The sequence below is a fragment of the Oryza sativa genome, chromosome 7 (genome assembly GCF_034140825.1).
Source record: "Oryza sativa Japonica Group chromosome 7, ASM3414082v1".
In the NCBI taxonomy this organism is placed as follows: Eukaryota; Viridiplantae; Streptophyta; class Magnoliopsida; order Poales; family Poaceae; genus Oryza; species Oryza sativa.
This window is the reverse complement of record NC_089041.1, coordinates 22924013-22944425: the sequence shown is the minus strand read 5'-3', so window position 1 is coordinate 22944425 and position 20413 is coordinate 22924013. Positions and strand designations below refer to the sequence as shown.

Here is a 20413-nt window from a genome sequence, read left to right as displayed (position 1 = left end):
AAACAAAGAATATACTGGTTCAGGCCCCTTGATAGGTAATAGCCCTAATCCAGTTAATATGGGATTATATGATGGAAACCACATGTTACAAAGGGAATAGCGGAACTCGATGAGATCGTAGTCGAGTTGATTCGACTAGATCACCCGGCGACTTGGCTCCTGTAGGCTCCGGCTTCGTAGGCTGTGGTGGATGTGTTGGCGGTAAGATTCGATGCCTTAGGTCCTCCCGGGGGGGTCCCTTTTATACCGTAGGTCAACTGGTCTCCAAGTAGGACCCGGAGACATCGGACCCGGTACGATACAATGACGACCCAGTTCTATCCGAGTAGGACTCTTTCCGTCTGTGAACTCCATAATGAATTTCCTTAACGTATGCTGAAAACGTCCGTATGCACGCAAGTATACCATATCGATATGTAACGTATATCGAAGGGTAGAGGGTATACCTTACCCGTAACCCTGACAGTAGCCCCCGATTTCTGTTTAAATGAACTCGTGAAACCGATCGCGACTTCCGATGTCGAGGTTGTCGTCGTTCTCAGTGTGAGGACTGACAGACAAGGAGTGATCGACAACACCAGGTGAAGCTCAACGGTCATGAGTGAATTTAAATTGATGTCCGAAAAACTGCCGCGCATAACGGACCCAGAAATTTTCGGCGGCCATCTCTCTCCTTTCCTTGGAATTCTCAACATCGGAAGTGCGTCTATTTAAGAGAGTTTTGGGGATCCAATTTGAAGTCCGCCTATTGTGAAAAAACTCTCCAGCCTCCAAGCGTCCCTCGTCTTCTCCGCTCCCGCAAAAACCCTAGCTAGCTCATCTCGGTCCTTTCTCTGGCGATCTCCGGCGGCAATGGATCTCGACAAGTCTACCTGCACCAGCGCGTCGCTGAAGAAGCTGCAGGAGGATGGCGCCCTTCCTAGTCACGGGACCATGGAGAGAGAAGCAGGAGGTACTGAACCCCAACCTGTCCTGGGTCGCATGGTTGCGATCGAGGATTATATTCTCTGTGGCTTTCTTCCTCCGCCTTCTGAATTTCTTCTCTTGGTCTTGAATTTCTACGGCCTTTCCTTGCTCTATTTGAGCCCCAATTCCATCGCCTTCCTGAGTATCTTTTCGCATCTTTGTGAGGCCTACATTGGGGTAGAGCCGTTTCTTGACCTCTTCTGCTTTTACTATGAGTTGTGCTGGATGGAACCCAAAAAGGTGTCCGGATGTGTCGGTTTTTGACTTCGGGATGGCCTGAAGTCACGATACATCCCCTTCCAGTGCCCCTCATCTTGCAACAAATGGTGGGGGAGGTGGTTCTATCTTCATATATCATCTTGGACCGCCAGACCCGCCTTGACCCCATCCTTCCAATCTTTCATCGATATCATTGATGACCTCCGAGTACGGGGGTTGTCGGGGTATGAAATCGCTGCCGACTTCATTGGTAGGCGGATCCAGCCACTCCAGGCTTGAGCCCACCCAGCCTTTGATTATTCTAGGCCGGAGGACGCGACCCAGGTTTCTCCTCGGGGTATTTTTCTTTTTAGTTAAATTGACTCCCTTATGTGCGTGTTCTTCCCGACTTATTGAATTCTGGTCTTGATCTATAGGCTTGGACAGCGCAACCGTGGAGCGCCGCGTCGGCCAACTGATGATCAGTGGCCCGACAACGGCGAGCAACGTCCCCGTCCCCCTTTGCGAGAAAGGGGCAGCCGAGCGCGAAGCTGCCATCAATGTAAGTGTACTCAGCGGTCCTTTTGCATTATTCTTCCGGGATCGCATTATGATTTCATGAAGCGTAAGCTCTCCCTCTGACTGATATCATCGGGCCACTCGTGGACCATCAGGTGGCGGCGTCGCTGAAGGAGAAAGTCGCCAAGGAGGCGTCTGACGCTGCTGCCGCTGCTACCACAACGAGTGGCGACAACGTTCCGAAAAAGGAGAGGAAATTCTCCTCTGTGATCGGACATCGTTGGAAGACGCCCACCCCCTCGGTAAGCTCTCCTGGTCCTTCATCACGTAGTCAAGAAACTTCCACCTCACCTCATATACGTTATACTCCAGGCCTCGGATGCGTCTCCCCCGCTTCCGCGACGGTAGCGGCTTGTGACGCTCGGCGAGAAGTAAGTGAATGAATTTGAGGTTTCGTGACTTCGTCAAACTCTTGCAGTCTGTCTCAATTGCAGCCTTTCGCAGGGCGGCGCGGGCGAAGGCGGCGCAGGACGGGTCTGGGGGGACCTCCAGCGCGTCTCCTGTTGTGGCCTCGACGGATGTCGTGGTCGTGCCCAAGAGCCGCGAGGCGACACCTAGCGGCCCAGCCAGCGATCTCGTGGCTGGTCGTGGTCCGCCGGCTGTCGTCCTCACCTGGGAGCAGCTCCAGGTTGAGATGGGGTGCCTTCTCAAGGCTGGTACTCGCGGCATTAGCCGCGAGATCACGGAGGCGAGGGCGGTGGCGGCGTCGTCGGCGAATGAGCGTGCCGACCGGCTGGCGCGCGATATGGAGGTTCGCGAGGACCTCCAGAAGATGAGGGAACTGGTGGCCGGCAACGAGCGACAACGGTAGGGACTAGAGCACCGCATGTCGGAGCTCGAGAACAACTTGTCGGAAATCTGTGGCTCGTTGCGGGTCACCTATATTGGTCTGCACCAGCTCGCCGGGGAGTGCGGTATCAAGTCTACCATCCCGGCGAATCCCGATGAATTCTCGCTGACGTCTTTTCTTGCGGAGCTGGCGACGGCGATGGAGGAGATCCCCTCCAAGCACGCGGCCAGGATCGGAGAGGAGACGTCCAACGGGATCTATACCGGGGCGTGCCATGTCCTTGCGTGTGTGAGGCTGGCGCACCCTGAACTCGATCTGCGGAAGATCTTGGATCAGGGGGTGGCTAGCGACGCGCACAAGGATGTGATGGAAGAAGTCGGCGATCTGGGGGAGTCTGTTTTCCCACTTTTTGTAGAGTAGGATTTTGACTCTCTTGTACTCTTTAGTCATGCTTTGTAAAACTTTCATTGGTTCCAACCGCCTTTGTGTGTGTAGTCATCGCCTTAGCTTTCTTTAGCATTTTGATCTTGAGTACTTTGTTGTCATTCGTAGAGATGTTGATGTCGAGGATGTCCAGCAGCGCGGGCAGCCTGAGTTGCCAGTGGTCGTTCCGTTGCTTGCGTTCGAGCCACATGTTCCGGAGGGCGATGTAGCTCAAAATTCGCATGTGGAAACGGGCATGGCGACGACTCCCTTAGGTTGGTTATCTCTGTTTTCATCTCCTTTACTCTTCCGTCTGGATCGATTTGATTTGTTGTATTCTCGGGAGAGAAGAGCAGTTTGACTTAGTCGTTTCCATGCTGAGCAGACCTCGAGAGTGCGCTTGCTGACCAGGATCGTCGCATCCAGTATTGGAGGACGAAGTTTGAGGTCGCGGAACTCGAGAGGACTATGCTAGAAGTGAAGAACGACCAAGCCGTGGAGACACTCCGGGGTCGCGAGGTGTGGTTCAACTCGTATCTGAAGAGTTGCTGCACCTCCATGTCAAGGGTCTGTAGAGAGCTCCGAGTACCCCGTGGGGATACCGAGGAATCGGCGGCTGGATACATCTCGTGGCTAAATGGGGACTGCGCCCAGCTCGAGGGCATCGGCCAGCGTATCGACGAAGCCCCGAAGCAGGAGTGTCGTCGATCGAGCCGATATGCTGGGGGGGCATGTATTGGCTTGTATACGAGATCATCGTCCGCAACTGCACCTCGAGTTCCTCCACGAAGGGTTTTCTCGTTCTCGGAGAACTCCTACGGAGATAGATGGCCTGGCGAAGTCGATGGCGCCGCTGGCGGAAAAGGTCTTCCAGTCTATGGACTGGCGTTGGCCTTCCTGGTAGTCTCCGTGTCCTGTGACAAATGTCTTAGGGGAAAAGTGTAATATAATTTTGGATTTTTATAGAATTGTAAGAAGTACTTGTGAAATAGAAAAGAAATCTATCTAACTAAGCTTTCTTACTCTGGATGTAGCGTGTATGAGTGTCTTCTCACTTCGCGACTTCGATCAGTCGTTTGAGTTATACACTCTCCCTAGCCCCCAGCCTTGTCATCGGAGAATTCTTCTCGGGAGATAAGGCTCTTGTACCTTTGACCTGCCTCGATTGAACAAGCACTAATCCTAGCCCCCAGCTGTGAAGTTGGAAAGTTTATTTTTGATTACACGGCTTGGTTAATACGCACGGCGAGAACTCTTACACGACCAGATCTTACATGGTCTTTCGTCTCTACAGGATCCGACAAGGCCTTATCGGCTCTGGGCATCCCCAGCCGAAGTTCCCTTAGGTTCCTCGGAGGCCTTGTCAAGACGGCGTAAAGGGACATGAGGATAGGTTTCAACGCTAGGTGTCATCTGGGTAAGGGATCATCGGGAAGGAACACTTTGATTGTAGTCTGTACCTAAAAATAGGCTTTATTGAAGCTGTAAGATGTCTTACAAGCATGGATACTATTAACTTATACATAGAATTTACGTAATTGATCAATGTTCCAGGAATTTGACAACTCGCGACCATCGCCGTCTGCAATTTTGAATGCGCCTGGCCGCAGAACTTGTGTGATCGTGTACGGTCCTTCCCATTTGGGTGAGAGCTTGTTTCGCCCTGCTTGACTTTGAACCCGTCGGAGGACGTAGTCGCCGATCGAAAGTGTGCATGCTCGGATGCACTTCTCATGGTAACGGCGATGGGCCTGTTGGTAGCTGGCTGCTCGAACGGCAACTCGTTCGCGATGTTCCTCTAGTAGATTCACATCATCGTTTCGTTGCTCCTCCTGATCCTCATCGGAATACTTCTGTACTCGTGTACTTTAATGCCGTAGCTTGGTGGGGAGCATGGCCTCTGAGCCGTACACGAGGAAGAAGGGTGTCTCCTTATTGGACGTTGTCGGTGTGGTACGCACGGCCCATAGTACTGATGGAAGTTCTTCGACCCACTTCTTGTCATGTGACATGAACCTGTCGTAGACGCGGGTCTTGATTCCTTATAGTACTATGCCGTTTGCCCTCTCGACTTGTCCATTGCTCTGAGGGTGAGAAACCGAGGCGAAGCAGATCTTGACTCCCAGCCTGATGCAGTAATCCTGGAAATCAGCACTAATGAACTGGGAGCTGTTGTCCGTTATGATACGGTGGGGCAATCCGAACCTACAGAATATCCCTTTGATGAATTTGATGGCGTTGTCGGCCTTGATTTCCCTCATGGGTGTCGCTTCAATCCACTTCGTGAATTTGTCGATCGCCACGAATAGGAACCTGTAGCCGCCCTGTCCTCGTGGGAATGGCCCGAGTATATCTAGCCCCCAACACGAGAACGGCCAAGTGAGAGGGATAGTCTGGAGTGCTTGCGCTGGTAGCCTTGTGTGTTTACTGTGGAATTGACAGGCTTCACACTGCTGAACCATGTCATAGGCGTCTTTGAGGGCGGTTGGCCAGAAGAACCCTTGTCGAAAAGCTTTTCCGACTAATGTCCGACCGGCGGCATGTGACCCACAGATCCCTTCATGTATGTTGAGGAGGAGGTGTCTGCCGTTTGGTGCCTTCTTGTATAGATCGTTGCCGATCATACAGTAGACTTTTGCTTTACGGAATATTTTCTCGGCTTCTGCGTCGTCCTCGGGCAACTCTTCACTGCCTATGAATTTAATGAGTGGGGTGCGCCAGTCGTCTGTGGTCCCGATATCGGCAACGGCGCGCTCTGCCTCTGTAGCCCCCGAGCTGATGTTGAGGGCGACCGGGCTACCTTCGCCGCTTGCCTCTTTCACTGATGGCCTGGTCAGGACGTCCAGAAAGGTGCCAGGTTCAAGTGGCTCTCGTCTGGATGCACGCCGTGCTAGATCATCCGGTTCGATGTTGTCTTTGCGGTATACATGTTGGACCTCGATCCCATCGAACCTTTTTTCCAGCTTCCTGACTTCTGCGAGATACTTGGATAACTCGGGGCTAGAGCACTTGTAATCTTTATGCACCTGGTTCGCGACTAGTTCGGAATCCCCTTTCACGATCAGTAGCCTGACTCCGAGTGCAGCTGCAGCACTTATCCCGGCGATTAGTCCTTCGTACTCTGCTGTGTTATTAGTCGCCCTGAAGTTGAGGTGAATTGCATGCTTGAATTGATCTCCCAGAGGTGATGTCAAGATGAATCTTGCCCCTGCTCCTTGGCTGTTGAGTGCGCCGTCGAACGCTATTGTCCACGTTTTGTTGTCGATTTGGTTGTCTGACCTGTTATCAGGCATAGTCCAATCGGCTACGAAGTCGGCAAGTACCTGGGACTTGATGGTTGTTCGTGGCACAAATCGGACATCAAACTGGCTTAGCTCGACTACCCATTTCGCAATGCGGCCGACAACGTCTATGTTTCTCACTACTTCACCGAGAGGGAAGGAGGATACAACTGTGACCCTGTGGGCTTGAAAGTAGTGGCGTAGCTTTCTTGATGTCATGATTACCGCGTAAAGCAGTTTTTGGATCTGTGGATATCTTGTCTTTGCGTCGTGGAGAGCTTCGCTGACATAGTAGACTGGTCGTTGCACCTTCTCTCTCTCGACAACAATGACAGTGCTAACGGAATATGGCGTGGCGGCAATATAGAGAAATAATTCTTCATTAGGTTGGGGGCAACAAGTACAGGTGGATTTGATAGGTAGCGCTTGAGTGCAATGAATGCCTCTTCGGCTTCCTGTGTCCATACAAATTTGTCTTGCTTTTTCAGTAGAACGAAGAAAGGTTGTCCTCGCTCTCCCATCCTAGCGACGAACCTGCTTAGTGCCGCCATGCATCCGGTTAGCTTCTGTACTTCCTTGAGTCTTGTAGGCGACTTCATGTTCTCGATTGCCTTGATCTTCTCGGGATTTGCTTCTATTCCTCTGCCAGAGACGGGGAAGCCGAGTAGCTTGCCCGATGGTACTCCGAACGTGCACTTCATTGGATTGAGCATGAGGCGATATCATCGGAGGTTGTCAAACGTTTCCCGCAGATCGTCAATTAATGAGTCGCTTGTCTTGGTCTTGACAACAATGTTGTCGACGTAGGCCTCGACATTGTTTCCGAGTTGGTCGCTAAGTGCGCCCTGGACCGTGCGCTGGAAAGTGTTTCCTGCGGTTATTAGTCCGAACGGCATCTTAACGTAGCAGAATACCCCGAACGGCGTGATGAATGTTGTCTTCTCCTCGTCCTCTTTTGCCATGCTGATTTGGTGGTAGCCGGAGTAAGCGTTGAGGAAGCTCAACAACTCACAACCGGCTGTTGAGTCCACCAGTTGGTCTATCCGAGGAAGAGGGAAGTGATTCTTGGGACACGCCTTGTTGAGGTCGGTGAAATCGACACACATTCTCCATTTCCCGTTGGCCTTCCGCACCATGACTGGGTTGGCTAGCCACTCTGGATGGAGTACCTCTTTGATGAAACCAGCTTTGAGAAGCTTGTCGAGCTCTTCTCGTATGGCTTGTTTTCGATCTGGTGCAAATCTCCGCAGTTTTTGCTTTACTGGCTTGGCGTCGGGTCGCACCATGAGTTTGTGCTCAATCACCTCCCTGGGTACCCCCGGCATGTCGGACGGCTGCCAAGCGAACACGTCAGCATTGTCGCGGAGGAAGGTGATGAGCGCGAGTTCCTATTTCTCGCCTAGTGATGCCCCAATCTTGACGGTCTTGTCAGGGTTGGCACTGGAGAGTGGAACGATCTTGATTGCGCCGTCCGGTTTCGGCGTCTTGTTTGTTTTGCTCAGTTTCTTGGGTGGCTCGGCTGTGTCGGGTGGGCTGGGCGTGTGCTCGACCATGTCGACGCTCCGCTTGTCGCATTGCACTACCAGCTTAGCATTCCCTTGAATAGTGATTGTTCCCTTCGGTCCCAGCATCTTGAGCACTTGATACGCGTAGTGAGATGCGGCCATTAACTTCGCGAGTGCAGTTCTCCCAATGATGGCATTGTATGCTGTATCGAATTCAGCGACATCAAAGGTGATCTGTTCCGTTCGGAAGTTATTTGCTTGGCCAAAAGTCACAGGCAACGTAATTTTGCCCAATGGTTTAGACGATGACTGAGGAGTGATTCCATAGAAGGGTTGATCGGTGGGTATCAACTCGCTTTGTGGGATCCCCATCGCGTCCAAGGTGCTAGCGAAGAGAAGGTTGATTGAGCTACCGCCGTCGATCAGAACTCGTGCGACCTTGATATTCCGAAAAGTGGGTTCGACCACGATCGGATATCGCCCTGGGATGACAGCAGTCTTGGGGTGGTCCTCTTCTGAGAATTCTATCTTCTGCTCAGACCACTTCATCTTGGGCGCAGCCCCCTGCCACGTCGAACAGACTTCACGTTCCACCTTCTTGTATTCTCGCTTTGAGTATGCCGCGGAACCTCCGAAGATGTGCGAGACATGGAGATCTGAGTTTGGGTATGCTGAGTCCGATTCCTGAGTAGCCGCCTCAGCGTCCTTCTCGACCACACGTACTCGCTTGCCTTTTTCCAATGCCATGTGTTTTGCGAGCGACTTTTTGAAGACGAGGCAATCTTCTAGAGAGTGTATGTCTGACTTGTGTATAGGGCACCATGTTTTCTTCATGTCGCTGCCTTGTGGGTCTGGGCGCTTGGGAGAGTCCGCGTATTCTGTTGCGAGAACATCCGCTTGAGCTTTCCTTTTCCCACTCTTGCGATTTTTCTTCTTGCTCGACTCAGGTGCGTCTTTGACTGGTTTCTTCTCTCCTCCGGTCTTCGAATTGTCGTTCTTGTGTCTCAGTGCGTCGTCCACGTGAGCGCATCGATCGACAATTTCGAATAATCTCCGAGTAGTCGTGATGCGCCTCGTTGCCAATGCCTGGGTAGTATAGCGATCTCTGACACCGGACTTGAAGGCGCGGATTACATAAGCGTCGGTGATCTCGGGGATTGTATTCCTGCACTCATTAAAGCGCCGAACATAATCCCTCAAGGATTCATCCGGGTTCTGTGTCAACGCATGTAGGTCGTCTTCGATCGCGTGGCGCTTGTAAGTTCCTTGGAAGTTGGCGACGAACTGCTGTCACAGGTTTGCCCACGAAGAAATCGAGTAGGGGGGAGATGCATCAGCCATGAACGCGCAGAGCCTTTCAATGCGGTTGGCAAATAATTCGCCAACACGTTGTCGTCCGCTCCGGCAGCGTAGAGTACCGTGGAGTAAACCTGAAGGAATTCTTCTGGGTCAGTACTCCCATTGTATTTCTCTATTGCTCCTGGTCGGAATCTTTCAGGCCATCGGACATCTCGAAGTGAACGACCGAAAGCTCTACACCTAGCGTTGGGGGCGGTGGGTTGTCGGCGATCGTACGTCCTTCGTGGATGTCTATCTGATGATGAGGATGAGGAAGATGACGACGATGACGATGGGTCGCTTGGTTCCGGCATACGATTACGAGGACGTCGGCCGGGTTCTCGAGAATCCTGTCGTCGTCTCCCGTTGTTATCTCGGCGTCGATCTCCATCATCATCGTCATTATGGCGACGTCCTAGACCAGTATCGCCCGGCACCCGCCGTTCGCGATCGTCGTGATCGTGGCGGTTGTGGCGGTTATCACGGTCTCGGTCTTCGCTCGAACGGCCTCCTCGTTCTTCGTTATCGTGACGCCGTGAAGAGACGCGATGTCGGGAACGGTTCTCATTGTCTCGTGTGTGTCGCGCCTCTCGGCGGCCATTCGGGTGATCGCGGAGATCGCCGGTGCCACGAGGTGGAGGGGTGGCTCGATGAGGCGATTCCCGCTGTTCAGGGTTTTCACCATTTGCATCGCCAGTTGGTGGCTGTTCCGGGTGCGCTGCAGCAGCGGCCTCTTCGAACGCGTTGCTGAGGTTGGTCACTGATTCCTGTAACCGTTCTGTCCATCGTGCGAGATCGTCGTTCAGAACGGGATCGTAGGGGGTTTCCCTCAGTATTGCGTTGACGGCCCTGATGTGCTGGGTCGGTGTAGTCACTTGATTCTCCGCTTCCGCATTGGCGCACGCTGACGTGCCGGTCTCGTCGATAGCCAGTACCTCGCACGGCGTACTCGTTGACGATGAGCCATAGTCTTCGAGCAGGTGCAAGACTGATGGTTCGTGAGGATCGATGTCGATTACCCCAACAAATCGATCTGAAATCGGCGTCGCTCCTTGTTCCTTGTCCTCATCCCTGAGGGGGATGTGTGACTGCTGGACCTTAGGAGGTGACGTTTTCATGGCGCTGAGAAAGGCCTTGCAGCTTGAGAGGTCGTGATTCTTTGTCTTGTGAATAGGACAATAGACATCACGAGTTGGAGAAGTACGCTGAATTCCACGCTCTTTGCAGTCACGAATTTCAGCGTGGATGTTGAGAAAAACCCAGCAGGCTTGCAAGGTATGTTTTTTAGTTTTGTGGATAGGACACCAGGACCTTGTCACCTCGGAAGTCATCCTCGTCGGCTCGTGATTCTTGTCGAAAAGACAAGGTTTGGCCGCACTAGGATCCTTCTCGGGCTCGGATGTCGTCGACGTTCCGATCTCCGCTTCGGCGGGAGGATCCTTCGACATGGAGTCGTCCTGGGTTGCAGCCACTGCGTTCTCGTTTCCAGCCATTGATAGACCAGCCGAGATTGGCACCGTGGTATAAACCGGGAAGACTATTTCGCCGACTTGTGTCCACACCAGCATTGTTGAAGTAGGAACTCCTTGGTTAAGGTTGGTGTTGGCGCTGTTGTCGACGAAGTTGGATGACATAGTAGTAGAACCTTGAGCACCAAGTCCCCCTACCTGGCGCGCCACTGTCGACAGGGGATACCCGTAGACCGGATATAGAGGGTATTGGGGTACGCTGGTACGAGGATCTACGTAATACGACATCGAGTTGGTAGAAAACAAAGATTATACTGGTTCAGGCCCCTTGATAGGTAATAGCCCTAATCCAGTTGATATGGGATTATATGATGGAAACCACATGTTACAAAGGGAATAGCGGAACTCGACGATACCGACGAGATCGTAGTCGAGTTGATTCGACTAGATCACCCGGCGACTTGGCTCCTGTAGGCTCCGGCTTCGTAGGTTGTGGTGGATGTGTTGGCGGTAAGATTCGATGCCTTAGGTCCTCCCGGGGGGTCCCTTTTATACCGCAGGTCAACTGGTCTCCAAGTAGGACCCGGAGACATCGGACCCAGTACGATACAATGACGACCCAATTCTATCCGAGTAGGACTCCTTCCGTCTGTGAACTCCATAATGAATTTCCTTAACGTATGCCGAAAACGTCCGTATACACGCAAGTATACCATATCGATATGTAACGTATATCGAAGGGTGGAGGGTATACCTTACCCGTAACCCTGACACACGCCCTTGCCACTTGAATAAAGATTTTTCGATTTATTTGTTGAATTATTTTTTTCCTTCTAGCTTTCGAGAGGGGATTGTCTACAGTTTTTTCCTACCTCTTTGAAAAAAAATTGGGTTTACTTTTTTTTATATATTTCATGAAAAAGTTGACTCTAAAAAAATCTAATCCAGTTTGAATTTTTTTAAATGATTTTAAAACCGAGCGGCTTGTGTCCTCCAGCCAGTCCGAAAGACCGAGAATTTTTTTTTTCGATTTTGTAAACCCTGGTCATAGCTACTTCAAGGACGTGTCTACAACGAGACCGTTCTTTGTATGGTCATAACCAGCTATCTCAATCTCATATCTAATTGCTACTAGTATACTCAAAAGTGCATGTATTTTTTTCTTCTTATGGAATTTTCTCTTAGATTACCCATCCGATTTACGATCCGATTACACTATTGTGTTCATAACAATTAAATCTTTATAACAAGATCTCACATCACTATATTTTTATGAAAAAATAGAAATCAATTTTATAATATATCTAAATTACTTTTAGATTCCATTAAATTACTTCTTAGTCATAAAAGTAATTTAATAAAGCTTGATAGTAATTTACCTATATTATAGAAGTAACTTAAAACAAAAGTGAAGTAACTTGTTACGGCATTAAAAGAAATCTTACATTCATGTTGTGAGTTGTTTATTTTATAATCATGTTTAGTCAATGATGTAATTTGTGCTGATTAAATTTAATTTTTATATAGACTCATGTTTTTACCTCCATAACGGATTTACTTTTAATGTCGTGATAAGGTTACTTTCTTTTTGTTCTAAGTTACTTCTATAATATATGTAAATTACTTTTAGGCTTTATTGAATTTACTTTTATGGGTCTAAGAAGTAATTTAGTGAAATCTAAAAGTAATTTAGATATATTATAAAAGTAATTTCTAATTTTTCATCAAAATATAATCATGTGAGATCTTGTTATAAAGATTCAATTCTTACGAACACACCGGTGTAATCGGATCGTAGATCGGATGATTAGTTTAAGATAAAATCATTTTTCAAGCCGGCGTAGCGTAGAGCATCACATGGCTTCCAATTTGGATTCCTCTGGATGATGCCACGTCCGTGAATCACCAGGCCATGTACAGACGCACCAGCGCTTGTGGGATCAGACAGCCGATGAGCGTGTCGCGTGATAAGGCAAAACAGAGAGCGTGCGCGAATTAGATTTCGCCCTACTTCAATCATGTGATCTTTGATGAAGTTATAGGGATTCTTGTTTGCCGGGTTGTCAATGATTCAATTGATAGCACCTACTTACAGCGCGGATCGTCAATTTTATTATTGTGCCGGCTTGTATATTTGTCAAAAGGAGCAAAGATGGTATCCGATGCTCGTTCAAATAGTTTTGTGCGTGTGGGGAGCTCAGTATTGTGGTTGTGCTCGCCTGCTCACAAAAATAAAGTATCTTTGTTCTTGGTTGACATGTTTAACGTTCTTTCTGCAACAATAAGATTGTATGGGTCTCTTAACTCTCCGTTGGTTATACCCAACAACGGTATTTGTAGAGTATTATTATCGTTAGTACCAGGGTATATGTGATGAGATAAAAGAGCCAGTGGACAAAGATTTATCTTTTATACAGCTTCGAGTCTCCTATTTACGAATAATAGCTCCACTCCTATACTGAAACCGGTGTTGCCATTATATACTACCACCGTTTCATATTATAAATTTTTTTGACTTTTTTATTGATTAAACTTTTTAGGTTTGACTAAGTTTATAAAAAATATTATAAAACTATATTAAATATTAGTTTTAATGAAACTAATTCAGTGTTGTAGATATTGCTAATTTTTTTCTACAAATTTGATAAAACTTACAGAAGTTTGACTTAAAAAATCAAAACTACTTATAATATAAAACGGAGGGAGTATCAACATCACACTAGTACAATATACAGGATGGGCTAATCTAGTCTCTATCAGCCTAGAGACGCAAAGCTCTCATATTTGGTTGACAGCTAGAGGTTAAGGTAGTCAACTTTCTTGAATAAGAACTCAGTGATATTGGAAGTAGCTCTAGATTCCTTTTATCGGTTTTTATGACTCCGTATTGAGGTTATATAGTTTTGTGTTGATCTGTATTGGGTTGCCTTGGATTGTCCCCTCTTTTTCTTTGTGTCTTGTATTTTTATCTTCGGATGTTCCCTTGTCCAAATATAACTAGGGAACCATGTATGGATACGATTCGAGTAACCTTGTAGTGTCTAAGTTAGACTCTGTTTCTCTTTACTTATCCGGAACGATTTTATTCCATATAAGATTTGGTATATGGTGAGTTCCACCAATGTTAATACATAAATATTTCCAATATCCTATATCCATGACACTAGCATGCGTTTGGTTTAAGGGTTGGGATGGGTTGGGTTGGGTTGAACGTATTTTTCGGTGTGTTTGGTTTGAGCACAGGCGAGATAGATGGTCCCTAACAGAGAATATTCCCATAGGATCTATATTGGGATAGTCCATAAAAAAACTGGCTGACCAATCCAACCCACTTTTTTCTATCGCTGTCTCGCTGATCTGTGAGTTATTCCTTTAAAAGTAGGATCATCTGATCCCTTATGCTAAATAGATAGATCGGATCATCCCATCCTAAAAACACGGATGAGTCCAAACCATATCACCTTGTTTCCAAACCAAACACATGCTAACAGTAAACAGTCTCTTATATAGTTATATTTAATATTATCATCCATGTTTCTAAAAAAATAATGCCAAGCAATACATAGGCCGGAAATATACTCGATCTGCAATCAAGGAACAAAATTGGCTCTAATCTCTCTCGCCATTTTACTACGAGAAATGGTTGCTACATGTAACATGTACCGGGTAAAACGGCGGGGACAAATTAAACATCTCCCGTTACAGAGTCCTGTGTGGGACTAGTTCCAAAGGACGACTACAACGAGGACAAATCACAAAACCAACGAAATCCAACAAGTAGTCTACAAGGATTGGTCCCTAGCTCGCACTAAATTCCGCACCGCCGGGAAGGTAACCCACAGTCATACACCGCCGTGAGACTGTGCCGTACTGGTCCAGAAGATCACAAAACTTCACATGCACTTCGATCTATCTGCTACAGGGAATTGCAGCTTGTAGCATTGCGATTTTCAAGCTGATCTTGTACTGATGTACTGAACTCTAGCTCTGAATTTTTCTAGTCTTTCCTCCAGTTCTCCACCCGATTCGGGGAGGCATATGGCACGGGCCAGCGAGCAGCGCAATTACGGTACAGAAACCCACCTCCATTGATCATGACATGGCCGCGTTTCTTGTTGCACATCTCGTTTTCTAGTTACGTCCTCGTCAAAATGATGGAAATGAGCAACTGGTCGTGGCTGTCTCTCCGTTACGGTGTACTTAAATATATAATTACCGTTCAATCAATCACTTGTAATTATAGCTGCACCATATCGTCCTGTGCATTGCGTGTTTGTGTTCACAGCGTGGCCATCATCAATCATCATAATTAATTCATGAGTAAGAGAATGATGGTGCCAGCGAAAATAGTTTTCTTTAAACAACCCTCATAAAAATTATACTATAACTGTAAGCTTATAGCTAAAAAAACAAAAAGACAACCACACGACACATCTATGATTAGAACCCTCTACTGAAAACAGAGGGACACGACATCTCAAAGAGAATGGATCTCTACATAACGTCTTCAAGAAGAATATGACACTTGAGATTATCGTTGCTGCTCACCCCGAGACCTAGGACATGGTTTTCACTCTAAGAAATCCATCAGGGAGGGTAGGAAAAATCAAACAACAACACCCCAAGAGAAAACGATGCCCACAAGCGTGGCCGTTGCCCACACAAAGAAGTCGGGTTTTCGCCTGTTATTTTTCTGCCAACCCTTACCGAGGTCTCCTCCTGGAAAAAGAAGCCATCACCAACTGTAAACCTTTCAACAAGTAGCCCCGCGCTAGCGCCTCCCCACCAGTCGCCCATCAAGTAGGAGTTCTAACATCTGACGCGCTCCAAAACCATCCATGTAGTTGAGCTAAACGAGAGGGTGAGAGATAAGAACGGATCCCCTCTACCCAACACTAGCCCGCCAACGTGTCCATCTTGTGGCGGCAAGGCGCCACCGCAAGACGACTAGTGTGTAGATCGGAGCCCATGGCAGGACTACACGCCCACATCAGGGCACCATCGTTGCCGCCACCTCGGCTGGACTGCCCACTCTCAATCCACCCGTCTGCATTGCTATCGCCTTATCAAGTTGCTCCTTGTCGCCGCCAACACTGCCTGCCACGAGCCGTGACCTCTTTTTCCCCCGGTCGCGCCTTGCCGCTCCGATCCCACCACTATCACCATGTTGGAGTCACATCACATCTGCTTGCGCCGTGCCAGCCTCCTGCCATCATCGGCTGTGCCAGCCCTCCCGCGCCACGCTGTCGTTTGCCCCGTAGTGTTAATTGCAGCCCCCGCTAAATTCGACGTCTGTGAGAGGGGGGAATCCAGTTGCGGGGGACTAGATCCGGTGGAGTTAGCGTCGAATCCGTTGCCGCGCTCACCGAGGTGTGTAGCCGCTGCCGGTTTCGCTCTTTTCCCCCACGCCGGAGACCGAGCCTAGCTGGGTTTTGGCCCCACCATCGCCTTCTCAGCATGTCACTCGGCTTTTCTAGTAGTGTGCTCCGACGGCGACGTGGCGGAGAGGGAAGGAGCGGGCGGCAGCTAGGATTTCGCCCAGTGTTGCCTGCACGTGGACGATGCGGGAAGTGCTCACACCAACGAAAATAATTGAGTAGATTTCACAAAACTATAGATGTTTTGATCCAACTACTATAAAATTACATATTTAAAATATTGTATTGTAAAACTACATGTTTGATAGTAGATTTGATGCATGCTAATTTTTTATACATCGATTTAGATTTTTAATTTTGTAGCAAATTACTCAAAGTATATATAGTTTTAAAACTTTTATAATCCAACAGTGCGCTTAATTAGCATCGAATCGAACAGGCCATGATTGTTCTAAAGGAAAACCCAGCAGTCCATTATGCGTGCCAGATCAAGATTGAGGTAGTGCAAGTGTAGAATATGCATGTGAGTATCTGTATACATGTTAACTAGTGGTCTAACAATTGAAAAAGACGTATGTGTACCAATTAAATGGGGGGCAAGATCGATCATGCATAATTAAGCTCTCTCCGGCATGGATTAATCAATGGCACAATCATTAGTGGCATGTCCTAGTACCAAGCCACCAAAATTAGTTGGAAGCTGCGTCTAGACTACTCTAGTGTTTAGCTTGTTTCATGTCCAACCGGCCAAAAGGGACAATTTGGAGCCAACATATCATAGTACCTTAATAAGTTTTTTCTTTTCCGACAAATAAATTGGCCCAAATTAATTTGTTGATCAATCAACATCTCTGTTGTGAAGAACTAGCACTAGTGTCTATATCAAATTATCAATTCATGCGGATTTTGATGGAACAATTAATAGTGCAGGCTTTTTGAAAAAAAACAATTCTTTTTTATAGTAGCCTAATATTCCTAGGATTGTTTTTTAAGAGCCGGGTTACCCATGGTGAGCTGTTTCGTAGTTAGTGACCAAAATCAGACCAGGAACATATATAGCCGAGAAAACAAATGCAGACCTATCACTTATACTATTATTTTGCCTTTTCCAAACCTCAACGGTTGCAAGTAGCGATTTAAGTCATATGAAATTGCAGCTTCTTACAAAATCTTCTGTTACCTTAAATAGTTTAGATTTTTCACCTAAAATTCTGAGTATACGTAATTGTGGAATCTAGAAAATAAATAAGAAATCAGAAGGTAAGAAACCCAGTTTTTTCAAATTATCAGTATCTACTAATTATAAGTTGTTCCTTAGAATCTTAATTAAGTTCCCAAAATGGCCTTGATTCTGTTTTGCATCATCCCGATTCCGATCCATTCAACGTTCAACGGGAAAACATTTAGTACGTTTCGTGTGACAGCGTGTCAAGTAAACACCAGCCTTGTTAGAGCAAGTCTAATAAGTAGACGATTAGCCAGCAGATGATGTCTCGAGCTGACGTGGAAGAGAAAAAGCGATGTGAGAGAAGGAAGCCGGCGCTTCTGCAGCCGCCCGCTAGGCACGAGCGCCTAGACGTGCTGACAGTTTGGACCCATATCAAGAGAAAGAAGGTATTTGACATGTCGGTCCCACCAAACATATAAAAATACTTATTTATTTGTAGTAGAGTATGTGTACAGAGCATGCTATTATATGCACTGGCTATAACATCTTGCATAAGCCCATAGCAGGCTCCTCTATTATCCCTGCTCTTATACTACAGTACTAATTAATCAGCTAGCAGTAGATGACAGTAGCTAGACAGGATTCGCAAGTAAGAGATCTATCTCGAGACAATGGAGCCTCGAGGAAATAATTGGCCGCTCCATGCCATGATCGCGGCCGGCCGGCGCCGGCGCTATAACGCGCATGCCAGGGTAGTTGGAAGAACCCCCTGGCCGGCATAACTGCCAGCTGAATAACTTGGCAGCGCGCGATCGAGGGCCCCTCCCAAATCTCCCATGGTTCCATCCATCCCCATCGAGTGGGTAACCGGCCTAGCTATACGTAGTAGGAGTCAGTAGTACCCCGACGACGACAACCACACGCGCGACGCATGCACGCACGCTCCCCCGCCTTGTCAGTGAGACGTCGCGCGCGGTGGTAACAAACCGCGCCAAGCCGAGGGGTATCGTGTTGTCGCGCACGGCAGCTCGCGCACCGTGCGATCCAGGAATTAAACGCGCCGCCTTTTCCCTCTCGGTTTCTCTCCCCGGCCGATCGAATCACCGAACTGCCCCGTCCCGTACGTACGTGCATGCGCGTTGCGTTGACGTGGTCTATATAAGGTCGCCGCGGCGTCACCAACTTCCCACACACATCAGCATCCATCGCAGCGAGCGACCGTCGGCATCACAAGCCATCTCCCTCTCTCTTGTCTTGTGATCTAGCTCCCGTCGCGATCATTGTGATATAGGCATGGCCAGGTCATCGTCGTCGCTGCTCGTCCTCACGGTCCTGGTGGTGGCCGCGGCGGCGTGCTCCACTACGGCGGCGGCGCGCAGCGTCCCGGCGGAGGAGAAGAAGACGGCTGCGCCGGTGGCGGCGGCGGACGTGAAGCAGCCGGAGACGTTCCACGAGGGGACGGTGTTGATCCCTGGGCTCGGGCGGTTCGAGCTCGGCAGCACCTACGTGCCGGACATCACCGGAGTCGACCACAGCGTCCCGGCAGCCGAGCACGGGCAGTTCCTCCCCGGCGCCGACGACACATGGGTCCCCAACCCCGGCTTCGAGGTGCCCAACCCCTTCCAGCCCGGCTCGTCTTCTCCCTGAATCACCCGCCGGCTCGCCGTCGTCGCCGAGCTAGCTAGCTAGGCGGCGGTTTGCCGGAGTAATAATGTGTGTGATCCCACGTGTCCCCGTCGGTGCACGGCTGCCGTAGTGGAGTCGTTTAGTTTTTCAATTGTGTGTGGATGCGTAGGATGCATTCAGATGTTTGGCTTGATCGATCGCGTGCTTTTGTTAGCTTTGAACTCGTAATAATGTATTAATTGGTGAGTGATTATGCAAGAGCTCGGTAAAGTAATTACTGTTCACGTACTAAATTAAGATGCAATTGGAAGCTATACGTCTGTGTGTATTCATCGTGCAGGCAGGACGGTATATCCAAAACACTGTGCAAGTGTGCATTGGAGGCAGGACCATGCAAGTACAGAATGAAGGCAGCTAGGCTACGTACCGCATACTCCATGTTGTACTCATCGGACGGTCCGTCATCGGATCGGACGCCTTTTCACCGGCTTAATTTCTTCGCAATTTTGCTATATATTTGTCGACAAATTTTCCCCTAAAAATTTGACAGATGTAATTACAGTACAACCGTAATGTAATTACACTGTAATTTGCATGTAATTACACTGTAACTATAATATAACTTGTATGTAACTTTCAAAAAATCTCTCCATAACATATTATTTTGGTAAAATAAAGGTTGTGGGAACAATTTTTTTTCAGATATGTGTGTACTGTGATTTTTTTTCTTCCTCACCAAAACAAATCTTTATAATAGATCTAATAATTTAAAATTACGTGAAACTTACATAAAAGTTACACTGTAGTTACATGCAAGTTACAGTGTAATTACATACAAGTTACAGTGTAATTACATTACGATTATACTGTAATTACATCTGTCAAATTTTTAGGAGAAAATTTGTCGACAAATGTATAGGTGGTCCCCTTCTTCGAGTTGAAAAGGAGTAAAGAGAGTAGATGGCCCATGAGAGCTGAGGCCCATGACAGCAGGATTCGCCGGTACAAACAAAAGGGTTGGTATGTGGGCCATACGGCTCAGGTTTTCGGTAAACTTAGCGGTCCAAAGAATGACTCTGGTGAAAAGTGATATTTTGATAGGATGGCAATATTACCAAAATTTTAATATGATTTATTATGTGTTTATCAAAGTTTAGCAAAAAAACCTAAATGAAGGCACATTTTTAGCAACTTTGAAAAAAAAATGGTATGGTTGAAAATATCATCAATCTGAACAGCCCCTAAATTTTGGTTCCAAATTTGTTTTGAAAAAAAGTTAAATTGGCTCCAATTCAAACCAAGACCCCTATATTGGAAGTTTATAAGCAGCTCATCTTAGAGCCTCCAGCTCTCCTCATACAGCCTACATTCTTATTCAGATTTTAAGGATTGTATTATATATTTATATATATTTATATATATATATTCTCCCAACTTCTATTCTCTCGTTTTTCATGCACATATTATTTATAATGTGTATTTTACAAATAATTTTATAGGAAAATTGCTTTAAAAATCATATTAATGTATTTTTCAATTTTTTTACTATAAATTCTTACTAACACTAATTCGTCGTGCTATGAGTATCTAGATTTTTTTTATAACTTTCATCTATCTAAATCAAACAGTTGAGAAGATTTGTCAGTAAAAGTTTAGTTTGAAAATTTTAGTCCGTGTAACAGTGCTCTCTTT

The 20413-nt window shown here is 47.6% G+C and overlaps 1 protein-coding gene across 1 annotated transcript; it reads left to right on the top strand.

Moving 5' to 3' along the window:
• Positions 1-18260: 18260 nt before the first annotated feature.
• LOC4343628 (putative cell wall protein) lies at positions 18261-19035 on the top strand. Its single transcript, XM_015790711.3, has one exon. It carries the CDS (start codon positions 18389-18391, stop codon positions 18740-18742), a length of 354 nt encoding a protein of 117 aa, XP_015646197.1. The 5' UTR covers positions 18261-18388; the 3' UTR covers positions 18743-19035.
• The last annotated feature ends 1378 nt before the right edge of the window (positions 19036-20413 follow it).

What these genes read in the sequence shown, in the direction of transcription:
- LOC4343628 (XM_015790711.3), top strand. Translation starts at nt 18,389, where the DNA reads ATGGCCAGGTCATCGTCGTCGCTGCTCGTCCTCACGGTCCTGGTGGTG.